The sequence below is a fragment of the Stegostoma tigrinum genome, chromosome 8 (assembly GCF_030684315.1).
Source record: "Stegostoma tigrinum isolate sSteTig4 chromosome 8, sSteTig4.hap1, whole genome shotgun sequence".
NCBI classification, from domain to species: Eukaryota; Metazoa; Chordata; class Chondrichthyes; order Orectolobiformes; family Stegostomatidae; genus Stegostoma; species Stegostoma tigrinum.
In genome coordinates, this window is record NC_081361.1 from 44,684,124 (window position 1) to 44,697,243 (window position 13,120).

A 13,120-nucleotide genomic window follows, 5' to 3' on the forward strand; every position below is an offset into this window, starting at 1 on the left:
ATTACAGTTCTTATTATTTAAAAGTGGAAAATCAAAGAAACACAGTTAACAGTTCAACAACAGTCCATAAGCACTTGAGTATGCTGGACTCAACTTCCTCTGCAACTTACCACCCTGGACCGCCTGCTGCTGCCCCAAATGGCCCTACCCAGGCTGCCCAGTCCCACCGCTGGTCCCTCCTGGGCTGACCATTCCCGCTGCCAGTACTGCTTCAAACGTCAAAGAAGCTGCTACTTGCCGTCTGTCAAGACCTCTGCTCAGGCACACCAGCCACCTTGTGACCAGTAGCCAAAGCTGCTGCATACACAACTGAACTCCCTCCAGAAGTTTAGTAGAGAGAAAAAAAAACAAACAAACAGCAAAAGCGAGAAAAGAAAGTACGTACAGCAATCAGGCTGGAAGGCCCCTGGGTCAGCCTTCTGCTGTTATCTTAGCCTTCAATAAGCATCGAATTTAAAACAACACAATTGCTTGTAATGGTCTAGGTCAGATAATTCATGATCTGAAGTCTAGGCATTTTATTGATATGCTGTAAGTATAAGCATCTCCTTTCTAGATGTTCTTTTTGTTCAAATTACAGAGAACAACTTAATTTAGTTTTAGGTAAAATGCTGTTTGACATCTTCCGCTCACTTGATTGTTCTCTATTTAGAAAAGTACTACACCGTTGATCCTGTTAACCAGAAAGTCACTGATACAAGAAGAAGTGTAACAAAGGATTTGTATGGATGTGATTAACCAAAGAAAAATTCACGTTTCAACACAGCGCAAAAGGAAATCATTTTATTTTTCAATGAGAAGATTACATTGTGACAAGTACCCACAAATGTATGAAGTTGAGAAATTTTAGTTCTATTGTAACAAGCCAAACCAATGACCCATACACTTCATGGGTATATTTCTTCAGTTATGATTTCCTCCTCTGTTTATTCCTCTTCCTGACAGTGAATGACTCATACCTATAAATAAGAAACATGAAAGTAATAAATGGAAGCATTGAACAATCAACCTAAAAGTATACTACTGCTTTCCTAAATTTGTATTGCTATCAAGAGATTAATGTAAATTTAGAGAGCATGCAACATTCTTCCAAAGTTTTGGTTGCTGTTCATGCACTTGACTGCAAAAGAAAATGCAATGGCATATGCTGTTTTTACTACCCAAATAAAATCAGTTCAGCTAGTAATTCTAAAAATTAGGATTTAGACAGGAATTGAAAAGTCTACTTATTTTAATTCAAATTCTGTCTGAGGACATTCAATTCTACAAACAAAGAATATAATCAGAAGACAACAAAAATCTAAAACCCAGTCCTGGAAATTGGCAAATTTAAGTCAGAATGAATTTGGGATCAAGTTACCCACTGAACCAAATAGTAAGCACAGATCAATTCAAAGGACTTCAAAGTAATGTTTGGATGTGGGTCGCAGAAACTAGAGAAATGTAGGCTTACAAAGGCAAGAAGATACGGCAGCAAGACAAGGTAGCTATTTGGGTAATGAGAGCCAAAGCGGGTCAGAGTGAACAGATGTAGAAAAACAGCAGAAATATGGGCAAAGGGAGAAGAAATGGTGTGAAGGTAAAATTAACGGCTCTTTAATTGAACGCAGGTAGTAATCAGAATATAAAAAGTGACTTAAATGCAACAAAAAATATGATCCCACTTCCATTACAGAGATATAGTCACAAGAAGATTTAAAAAGTGGGAAAAGAAATATTCAGCAATGAGACACTTTTTGAAAGGACAAGGGAAAGGTGCTGGAGTAGCATTTTTAAATATAGGTGAGAATAAAGTATATCAGCAAGAAGTGATCTCAGATTGGAGGTTACACAGTCCATATGTGTGGAAGTAAAAATAAGGGGAAAGATAACATTTCCCTAAACAGTAACAAGAATAAAGAACAAGAATCAGGGCATGTAGAAAAGGAAACACATTAATCACAGATGACTTTAACCTTTAAAAAGATTAAGGTAGTTAGTTTGGCAGAGGTAGTCCTAACAAAAAATTCAGTGTGTGTTTGGGACCATATCAAAGAACAAAACATTATGCACATTATTACATTGGGATCAGGACATTTCACTCTGATAATGTAGAATGAGGCCAGTTTAATAAATTGTCAGAGTAAGACATCATCTAGGAAATAGTGATCGTAATGTGATAAAATTTAGCAGAGAGAGGACTGGGGAAGGAGTTCAGAAGCAAACACTGTTGAGGAACAATGGCAAATGTTTCAGAAGATAGTTCATGGCTCACAGCAAACATATATCCCAGTGAGAAAGGAAGATTCTAGAAAAAAATTGGCAATCATGGGTAATTAGGGAAGTTAGGGATAACATCAAATTGAAAAACAAAACATTCAATATGGCAAAGATTAGTGATAAGTTAGAGGATAGGACAAGTTTTATGAACAAAAATGACCAAACGAAATAACGGAGAAAAGAAAACGTGCAGGTAAACTTGGAAAAAATATCAACAGCTTCTTTAAATATGTATAAATGCAGAGAAAGTCCAAATTTAACATAAGCCCCTTAGAGAATGAAGTTGCTGAAATAGTGAGGAGCCAAGAAATGGAGGAGTTGAATAACTACTTTGCATACGTCTTCACAGCAGAACACACAAACATAGCTCTCCAAAATTACTAACTAATTAAGGGCCACAAAAGAAGCGAAGAAATACAATAAATATCACTAAAAAAAAAGTGCGAGAGAAGCTAATGGGGCCAAAGACTGATAAGACTCCTGGACCTGATGGGGTGTATGAGGATATTAGAAACAGTAGCTGTAGAGATAGTAATGCACTGGTAGTAAATCTCCCAAGAATCCTTTGATTCTTTACAAGTCCCAAAGAATTAGACAACTGTCAACATAACACTTTTAAGAAAGGAAGGAGATAAAGAGTAGAGCTCTAGAGGTCAGTTATGTTAATGTCTGCTATTGAGAAAAAAAATTAGCATCTATTATAAAAGATCTAGTAACAGGGCAATTATAAAACATATGAAATATATGATCAACAAGAGTTAGCATAGCTTCACAATACTGGAAAAAAATCATGCCTGACAAACTTATTAGAATTTTTGAATTGTTAACAGGCAGAGTAGATAAAGGGTAAGCAGTGGATCTATGTATTTGGATTGTCAAAAGGAAATGTTAAGCTACTTAATAACAGCCCATGGTATGGGGGTGAGGGGTAATATATTAGCACAAATAAAGTACTGGCTAAATAGTGAACGGCAGCTGTGACTCTTCCTTTCCTCCATAATACTGTCCCTTTTGTTTCTTCCCCCACACCATATCAGACAACTGGAAATCACTGCTTTCTTCTTCCTGAAAACAGTTTCAAGTAGTGCTTGCACTGTGCCTTATGTCACCAGTGTAGAATCCTCCTTTCTTATGTTTATCATTCTCTTTTGTAGAGTTTTTATTTCCATTATATCCACTACTTGCCTCGTCATGCGGAATAAGACTTTTTCCAAACTTGCACGTAATGAAAACTGAAGATGGTCTTACCTCTTCGGCTAATAAATTGACGCCCTCGAGCAACAGTTCTCCCCATCTGTGGATAAAGTCGGACTCTTCTCAATGGTTTTGGCTGACTGACACTGGCATCTACCAGAAGATGTAATTAATAAACACAAATATACCATTACTTAACAGTGCACCCATGTCCAAGAAGTATTGCTGTTATGGCTGGCTATCAAAGCTCTATTACTGCTAAACCACTCCATTATAGATAGAACAGGTCAATATTTATAATGATACCTATTCGCCTATTACATTAGATAGTAATCTTGTTTTAGAAAAAGAAAACTAAATCATACAGGAAATGAAAAACTTGTTATTAGAGAAAAGTGGGTGACCACATACTAATGTGATACCAAGACACACAACATTTAAAGTTACAATGGTCTTAACACACCACTCCAATTCTGTATTGTATTTCAAGTGAACTGGACTGTGCGAACAGAAGGGGAGATTAAACATGACCAACATTCAGAGAAATGACCTTTGATGCAAGTGTGCTGGAAACTTCAATATATAAAAATGGCCTGAGCCAGTCTGCATTTGAGCATTCATAAACTGGGGCAATGTTATAAGTTTATTTTTGAGGACACACACACACACACACGAGAGAGAAAGAGAGAGCAAGAATGCAAGACAGTGCGAGAGCACAGCTTTAATTTCACATTAAAGATGTACAGGTTGCTCTCTCATTAATTTGTTAAAGCATTTTGTGATACATCACTGCATTAATGCACCAGTGTTGGTACTAATCAAGCACAAGGCTTACTGCACAGAGAGTGTATGCTTGCAGATATCACAAGTGACAAAATTACCAGGGCACTTTCAAATTGCATACCTGCTGAGCTAGAAGGAGGATCCTGGCTGGTGGATGGTAGATCTGCCTCTTCAGATTGCTGAGCAGATTCTTCCTCTTGATGCCCTTCAATTTCTAACATCACATCTGAACCAAGACTGAACAAATAAGATATGTTTAGTTTATCAACTAATAACCTCTTGGGGCTGAAAACCTTCTCAATTAAATAAGTTATCAGGAGAAAACAATTAGGTTTATTATGAATTATTATAATAATTATGAAAACCTTCCTCTCATACATAAAAGCTCTCTTTTAAAACAAAAACAGAGAACTGAAGTGCCAAACTTTGCTGCTGAATTGAGCTTTTTTAAAGCTCCTATTAATTTTTAACATACCAATCGATATCTGGCAGATGCAAGTCATTCACACCCGCTATAGACTAAGTGGAAAGAATGATAAAAATATTCAGAACACATTCCAGGTCACTGGTTTTATCTAAACTATCAATTACAGCCCCTTCCCTGTAGAGATAAAAAGCCTCATGTTAATGTAAAACTGAGCATACAATCTAAAATACAAAGCTAAAATCATCATAGTACTACCAGACAATAGCACCTGCTCTCTGAGATATAACTGGTGATGGTTTAATTTGAGGGTCACCAGCTAGCCAATCCCTGATACAGATTACATATAAAAACAAAAGACTAAAATGGGGAAAAAGTGGTCCAAACAAGTGATTAACAATTTAAACGAACTATAATTTCATAACCTTACCTCCATTTTCATTGTTTAAAATGAATAAATATAACAAAGGCTGGAAAAGTCAAATAACAATATATTTACATGTTTTCCTTAATAAAGGACTATAGATTGAGAGGCACTTGGCTTTTATCTTACCCTTCTTGGTCTGCCCCTTCCACAAACACTTCATCGCCATCATCACCACCTCCAGAATCTGCAGTGCTAGAAAGGCCTCCAGTGGATGTTGTAACCATGGGAACAGACTGAGAAGCATGTTCAGTTACATCTGATTGTACACCCTCATTGAAAACTGTGACTGAAAGAAATCAAAGTAGCAAAAAACTTTATTTACCCAAGCAAGCTGAAATTTCAGCATGACAGTCAAGTGTTACAAGTAATCAACATCAGTTAAATGAGAGAAAGTAGCATTCTATGAATGGAAACTGTAGGGGCTACAGCTTCTCCACACATGAAAAAAAAGTGTTTTGCACAAAGAGTGTGAAGCTCCTGCGTATGTTTACATAGTCAAAACCACATCCAGCACTCCAACTCAATGAATTATATTTTAAATATAATATTACACAATAACAAAAGCCATTCATTTTTTACTATAATGTTTTTGCTATGATTGTGTACTACAAATGCCACCGCTAGATGGCAAATTGACAGTACATGTGGAAATAGCTATGCAGTCAAGCTCTAGAGCTCTAGCTCGCTGCAAAGGCATTACAATATTATAGAAATGACTTGTGCATTTCATATTAAATTTTAGAACAGTAACACTAAAACGTTCATACAAGTGGTGCCCTGAAATAAAATAAGAGAACCAATGACATAGACTCAGAAATAGCCCTTAGTTCTTCATCCACCACCTCACCTGGCTTCCCTGCATCCTGGGCAGTCTAGTGAGTGGCCGAGTTCTGGCTTTTGGTGACAGGGGCAACCAGCAAGCTAGTCAGAAGGTTCTGTGACTTGTCATCTTAGTGCTACCAACACACACTACGATAATGTAAAAATGTAGTCAACACTGACAATGCCATTTTTTTCCAGTTTTGGAAGTGGTGATTAAGTAAGTCAGAACACTCATTTATATAATACTTGAGCATCTGAATAAAAGTCTGTCTTAAGGGTCACTATGCCCCAGCACCCAGTTTTACACTTGGAAAAATATGAGGTAGTGTCTTTTTTTAATGCAAGTTCTTTAGGATAGATCTCAAAAGTGAAGGAAAATTATTCTTTCAAATTGAGTGACTAAGATTTAAGCAGTATAGTAACATAAGATTCTGTAAAACCTCAAAATGTTCTAATTTGTTAAATCATTTTTAAATACATTGTAGCATAAATTGCATATTATCAAGTGACCAGAAAAAGAGATTGTTACACATACGGGTCATTCATGGCAACAGATCCACATTAGTGCTTATGCTCCATGTCAGCTTCCTTCCATCTGTCTTCTTTCAACCGGTTTAAATTTTGGGCATTGCACATTTACCTGGATATTTCCATCCTTACTGAATTAGAGAAGCGAATCAAACAAAGTACTGCAGAGTAAATTATTTGAAAAATCCCCCCAAACAAGGTAAAAAGTCTCAAAAATATTTGTTGGTTTTCAAAGCTTAGTGTTAAAAAAAGGAAGACACCTGCAACTGTTAATAAGAGAATTCCTAAAGTGGAGGAGGAGCACATTGAGTCTGCATCAACCCCTGAAGAACATCATACACAGACCCATTAAATCCATGCAATCCCACATTTTCCATGGCTAATCCACATAGCCTGCATGGTCCTTGGACACTACAGAGCAAGTAGCACAGCCAATCCACCCATCTTCAGTGTGTGGGAGGAAACCCACAGAGACACAGGAAGAACATGCAAACACCGCAGACACTGTCGCAACAGGGTGGAATCAAACCCAGGTCCCTGGTGCTGTGAGGCAGCAGTTCTAACCACTGTGCCACCATATGCCCATTAAGTTATCCATTCCATTCATAACACAAGGAGAATTGGTCATGTCAGGGTAGGTCACTAGAATAGCAATCCAGAATCTCAGGCTATTGCTTTTGGGATGGGAGTTCAAATCACACCATGGCAGATGCTGAATTTTGAATTCAAGATCTGAAATACAAAGCTCACCTAATGGTCACGATATAACCATTGTCAATTGTCATAAAAACACATCCGGTTCACCAAGACCATTCAAGTCAGGATATCTACCTTCCTTACCTGACATCAGACCTACAGCAATGTGATCAAGTTTTAACTGTCCTCTGGGCAATTAAGGATGAATAATAAATTCCATCCATACCCATGAACAAATAATAAAGAAAACAAGAGGAGCTTTATACAACATTGCTACATTCGTTATTCCCAACACATTTTACAAATGAAATATGGTGACTTAAATGTAAATTTTTGCATTTGGTATTGTTTTGCCATTCAGTAGACTTGAAGTTCTAAGATATATCATTCAACAATGAAATAATGAAAAGTCTAACAGAACCGTACATCTCAATATCTTTCATTTAAATAGCAATGTTAACCTAGTAAAATGTCCCGAGGTACTTCAGTACTCAAAGTTTGCAGACGGCTCAAAGCTGGGTGGAAGTGTGAACAGAGAGAAGGATACAGAGGAGTTATTGCTCAGAGATTTGGGCAGGCTGAGCAAGTGGGCAAATGCAATATAATATGGATAAATATGACGTTGTGTGCAAAAATAGGGAGACAGATTATTATTTCAATTGCTGTAAATCAGGAGGCAGAAATTTCAACAAGACCCAGATGAGTTTCTACACTAATCACTGAATCTAAGTGTGCAGACTCAGCAGGCTGCACTGAGGCAAACTGTATTGATTTCCTTGATGTCAAAGAGGTACAGCAAAAGTTTATGAAATTGATTACTTGAAAGGCAGGATTGATGTGCAAGGATAGACTGAGGCAGTTGGGACTGTATTCACTGGTGGTTGGAAGAATTGTTTTGGTGGGGGAGTGGGTAGTGGCGTGGTGGGGAATCTGATAGAAGCCTACAAAATTCTGACAGGACTAGGATTGAGGAGAAATTTCTTCAGAGTAGTAAGCCTGTGGAATTCACTACCAAAGAACAAAGGGGAGGGAAAAACGAAGTATTTTCAAGGAGGTAGATAAAGTTCTTGTGGGCTAAAGCTATCATGGGATATTGGACAGGAGTTAGAATTAGGCCGTTGAGCTTGATGATCAACCACAGTCATACTGAATTGCCTACACTTCTTTGCTTCTAATCTTCTTTATTGTGCTTTGTATGATCAGACAAAATCTGACACTAAACTAGAGATATCAGAACTAGACAAATCTTGGTTAGATATTGCTTAGGGAGCGTGAGAGAGAGATGGTTTAACAGAAGGCATTTCATAAATGAGAGCTTTAGTAATCCAATGGTACGTACGAGAGTTAGAGGAAAGCAGCATTCCAAAGGCTGGAAGGTAAGTCACAGGTAAAGATGTGATAGGAGGGGATAGGAGGGGAAAGTGTTATAAATCAGAATTGGAGGACAAAGTAACCAGTGAAGATCAATGAAAGGGACCTGACACAAGTGAGGATACAGGCAAAATTCTGGACAAGTTCAAGATCAAGCTAAACACATTAGAGAGTCAGAAAATTAGCATACAAATTTAATAAAGGTAACAAGAGATCTTCAGTGGTATGAGTTGATGCAGTAAGACAGGCAATGTTGCAGAGGTGCAAGAAAGGGAAGTAGGTTGCTATCTGAAGTGTCTATCCCTTTAGAAGCTATCATGCACCAGTACCGCATCCATGAAATCAAATGAAAATACGTGAAGTAGCACAAAGTTGGCATGCTAAACCTAAATATGTCTACTCAAGACACGTAGCAACTTGTGCAAGCATCACTTTTCTTGGGTATTTGCAAACAGAAAAGACAGCCAAGGAGCAGTCACAAGGCTCTGTCTCAATGCGTGATGTCATTCCCACAATTTGCAGATGTACCAGGCGTCCCTGCAATCTTGTTATTCTTATTCACAAAATCTTTAGCCTTGCTATAGAGAGTGAGTGTAAAGGCTCACAGAAATTTGAGCAAAAGTAAATAAACAGCTTGTATCAATTATTTACAGGACACAATCCAGGCCATTGAAGTTTCTGTAAAATTCATCTCGGAGATCCATCATAGGTCCAGAGTTTTAGAAAGGATTTATTGTAATGGGCCATCATGTTGCAACTTTTCACTAAGAAACACTTAATAAGCTTAGTACTGCAGATGATCTTTCAAAGAGGTCGGCTGTGGAATGTCAAATGGCTAAACAATGCATGGAAGATGGCAATTCCTTTATCCTGGAAATTATGCTACAAATTTAACTGGCAAAAAAACCACATCATTGTTATAAGCAATAATCCTTTCATGTCACGCAGCCACTTAAAGGCTCTGCACATACCAGTCGTCCACTGTTCCCAACAATTTCTTCTGGTTCAGAAACCACTGCCATGCACAAACCTCAGGTCTGTATAGCAGAACAAGCAGTTAGATAGAACTTTGACTGTAAGGGCAGGAGAAGCTGGTCTTAAGCTTTAGTGTCATTACACAATTACATTATGGGCACTCTGCCAAAAATGCAGTTAGTTCCATTTTCATTAAAATAAATCCATACCTGGTGCGTGAACTTGCAGTGGTGTAGTTGGGACACTGCGACCTCCAGATTCATCTTCATGAACAGCAGCAAGGTAAATGGGAGTTTCATACATTCCTAGACCTATAGAAACCAGGTGAGTTACAGTAAATTCCAGAACAAAAATCAGAATAAGCTAATGTTCCACACATCACCTGTTCTTAAGTTGTAAGACAGAGAGCAGACTGGATAACTTCATAACCAAGCAGCATTGTTTACTTCATGTGATTCAAGTACTAGTAACAGCTGCATTTAACAACACACATTGTTCTTTAACGCTTGACGTTTCATTTGAGACTAAATGATGACTTGTGTCACAGAGTACTGCTTCAAATTCAATGTCACTAGCACTCCTGTACAGAAGTGTTGCAAGCAACCTGGGCTGCTTGCGCATTCCCTTCTTAGTCAACAGCTTTCAGAGTGACTTGTGAAATGCTAGGTTTCAATTAAGTTTCAAACCAGTAAAGGACTACTACATAAACAAATGATCTAGAAAATAACTATAAAAACAGACAAGTGCAGGAACAGAAACAGGCAGTTAGTTCAACAAGTCTGTTCTGCCACTGAATGAGAACCTGGCTGAATCTGTTAATCCTGAACTCCACTGTCCTGCCACTTCCCCATGGCCTTTGATTCTCTTACTCATTCAAAAAAAAATCTTCAAAACTCTGAATGTACACGATGGCTCAGTTTCTGCAGTCTTCTGCCTCAAGTAATTTCAAACACTGACCATTTTCAGAAAGAAAGAAGTCACATTGGTCTTGAATTGGCAGATTATGCCCTCTGGTCCTAGATTTTCCCACAACGGAGAAACAACCTCGCTATATCTATGCTGTCAGGCTGCCTAAGAATCCTGTATGTTTCAATGAGGTCTCTTATTCTTCTAAAGTCTAGTGAGTACAGGCCCAACATACTTGACCTCTTCTCATAAGACAGTCCCTCAATATACAGGACCAATCTAGTGCACCTTCTCTTGAATGTCTCCCAAGACAGGACATCTTTCCCTAGACAAGGGACCCAAAACTGGTTCCGTGTTTCAGCTGTGGTCTGTTTAGGGTTTGCATGGTTTCATCAAGTCCTCCCTATTTCTAGATCTCATTCCCTTTGAAATAAAGGCCAAGGGTCCATTGTCTTTATTTTTACCTACTAAATTTGAATGCAAACTTTTTTTTAAAAAAAATCATTTATGCACACGGATGCCATATCCCAGTGCGACAGCTTTCTGCAATCTTTCCCCATTCAAATAATATTCAGGTCCTCCACTTTTGCTGCCAAAATGCACAACTCCACCTTTCCAAATTTTTGCCTACTCACTTAACTTGTTGATATCCTTATATAGACCATCATCCTCACAACTTGCATTCTTAACCTTTGCTAAAAGTACAACTTCCAATGTCATTTATAGATTATAAATGTGTCAGTAGTTACAGGTTACCATCCAATGCTGTAACCATGTTAATAACAATACCCTGAATACTATGGGCTGTTTGGGGAAACAAAGCATAGACTGGGTGACAGCTTTACAGAACGTCGTATCTTATCAAATAAAACCAAAATATTGCATCTATTGGTTCCACTTCAAGTATTCTGTTTATTGTCTCCTGAAAGAACTCTAATACTTTTGTCAGGCATGAGTTCATCGTCATGAAACCATGCTGACTCAGCCTTATTATATAGTGTTTTTCTAAATGCTCTGTTTTCATCCTTTATAATAAACTCTAAAATCTTCTCAATAACAGATAGTTTACTATTGGCCTGTAGTTAGCTTTTTCTTTGACTACCTCCCTTTTTGAATATGGGTATTACATTGGCAGTTTTCCAATTCTCTGTGGGACATTTCCAGAATTGAAGGATTCATGTATGATCATGACTGGTGTATCCACTATATCTGTTTACTTCCTGTAATATCCTAGGATACACTCCATCAGGTCCACAGGACCTATCTGCCTTTAGCCTTCAACCACAGGAGCTACCCAGGTACTTTTCTATTATGATAGTTATTGTGCTTATTTCCTCCCTCTGCCTTAACTTAGTATTTGAGCAGTGCTTCTAACGGCCTCTATCGTGAAGACTGAAGCAAGGTATTTGTTAAACTTGTCTGTCATTGCCAATTTTTCCAGACTCATTTTCTAAGGTTTATTTTGGTCATGGTCTTGTCTTTTTTTTAAATTTAAAAGGATCTGTCTGTTTTCAACCACCCTTCTGCCTTGATTATTCTTTTGGGCATCTTTTGTTGCCCTTTGAAACTTCCCTAAACCATGTCACATTTTTTTTTATTAAATCTGACCCTGACCTTAAACTTTTCTAGTTAACCATGGCCAGTTCATTTTACTGGGTCCCTCCTGCCTCAGTGAGAACTATATGTTTGCCGAGTGATGAATTATTTTCTTAGAAGTCTGCCATTGTTCTTCAAATGTCTTTTCTGTTAACCTCTTTCCCCAGTCCACTCCAACAAATTCTTCCCTCATCCCCATGTAATTATCCTTATTTCAACTTCAGCACAACTGATTCTGATCTAACTTTCTCACACTCAAACTGAATGTGACACTATACTGGTGTTACAGTCACTGTTCCCAGGGGATCTTTTACTCAGATTATTAAACTGTTTTATCATTTGTACGAATACATGGACAGGAAATGTTTAGAAGAGTATGGGCCAAATGCAGGGAAATGGGGTTAGCATGGATGGTCATTTTGGTCAGCATGGACCCATTTGAGCGAAGGGCCTGTCTCTGGGCTGTCAGACTCGATGACTATGAGAACAGTTGGACAGACAAAGGAGTTGATGATGATATGGCCAGGAGGTTGAATATCTATTAATGGGGACTGTTAGTGACTAACAGTAGGTAGAGTGTAGTGGTAATAATTGAGGAAAAGTTTAGGCCCTAAAATAATTGAACTCTATATTGAATGTGGAGGGCTACAGGGTCCCCAAGTGGAAAATGAGGTGTTCTTTAAAATTAAGTCACCCATGTTGCTTTTTAAACTTTGCCTTCATTTACTCAATTTGTTCTCTATCCTATACAGCAGACTTGAAGGGTTAATCCAAAAAAATCTGAACCACAATTATTCATACTCAAGGTGGAACACTGCAGCAAGCCTGGAATGAGGTGGTGTGTTAAACTGGCAGGGAAGTGGAAGTTCAGGGCCTTTTTTGCAAGCAGACTGGGGATGTTCTGTAAAGCTGTCACCCAGTCTACGCTTTGTTTTCCCAATGTGGAGGAGCCCACATTGTGAGCAGCAAATTAGATTGTGCAAAGTACAGGTGAAGTGTTGCTTCAGCTGGAAGGTATGTTTGTGTCCTTGGATACTAGGAAGAGATGAGGTAACTGGGTAAGTGTTACATCGTCGCCAGTTGTGGACCCAGCACCAACCCAAGACCCATCACCAGTCACAGGCCTTCAGTCCAAGAAG

At 38.2% G+C, this 13,120-nt stretch overlaps 1 protein-coding gene across 3 annotated transcripts in view; it reads right to left on the reverse strand.

The window, feature by feature from the left end:
• Positions 1 to 767: 767 nt before the first annotated feature.
• Positions 768 to 13,120, reverse strand: part of tprb (translocated promoter region b, nuclear basket protein) — a 137,720-nt gene continuing 125,367 nt past the window's right edge. For all 3 annotated transcript variants that reach the window (XM_048538935.2, XM_048538934.2, XM_048538933.2), the window contains exons 47-51: positions 9,689 to 9,790; positions 5,214 to 5,373; positions 4,358 to 4,473; positions 3,508 to 3,606; positions 768 to 959 (exon numbers count right to left, since the gene is read on the reverse strand). In XM_048538935.2, coding sequence (XP_048394892.2) covers positions 904 to 959; positions 3,508 to 3,606; positions 4,358 to 4,473; positions 5,214 to 5,373; positions 9,689 to 9,790 — 533 coding nt within the window. In that variant the 3' untranslated portion in view covers positions 768 to 903. The remainder of the gene's footprint in view (positions 960 to 3,507; positions 3,607 to 4,357; positions 4,474 to 5,213; positions 5,374 to 9,688; positions 9,791 to 13,120) is intronic.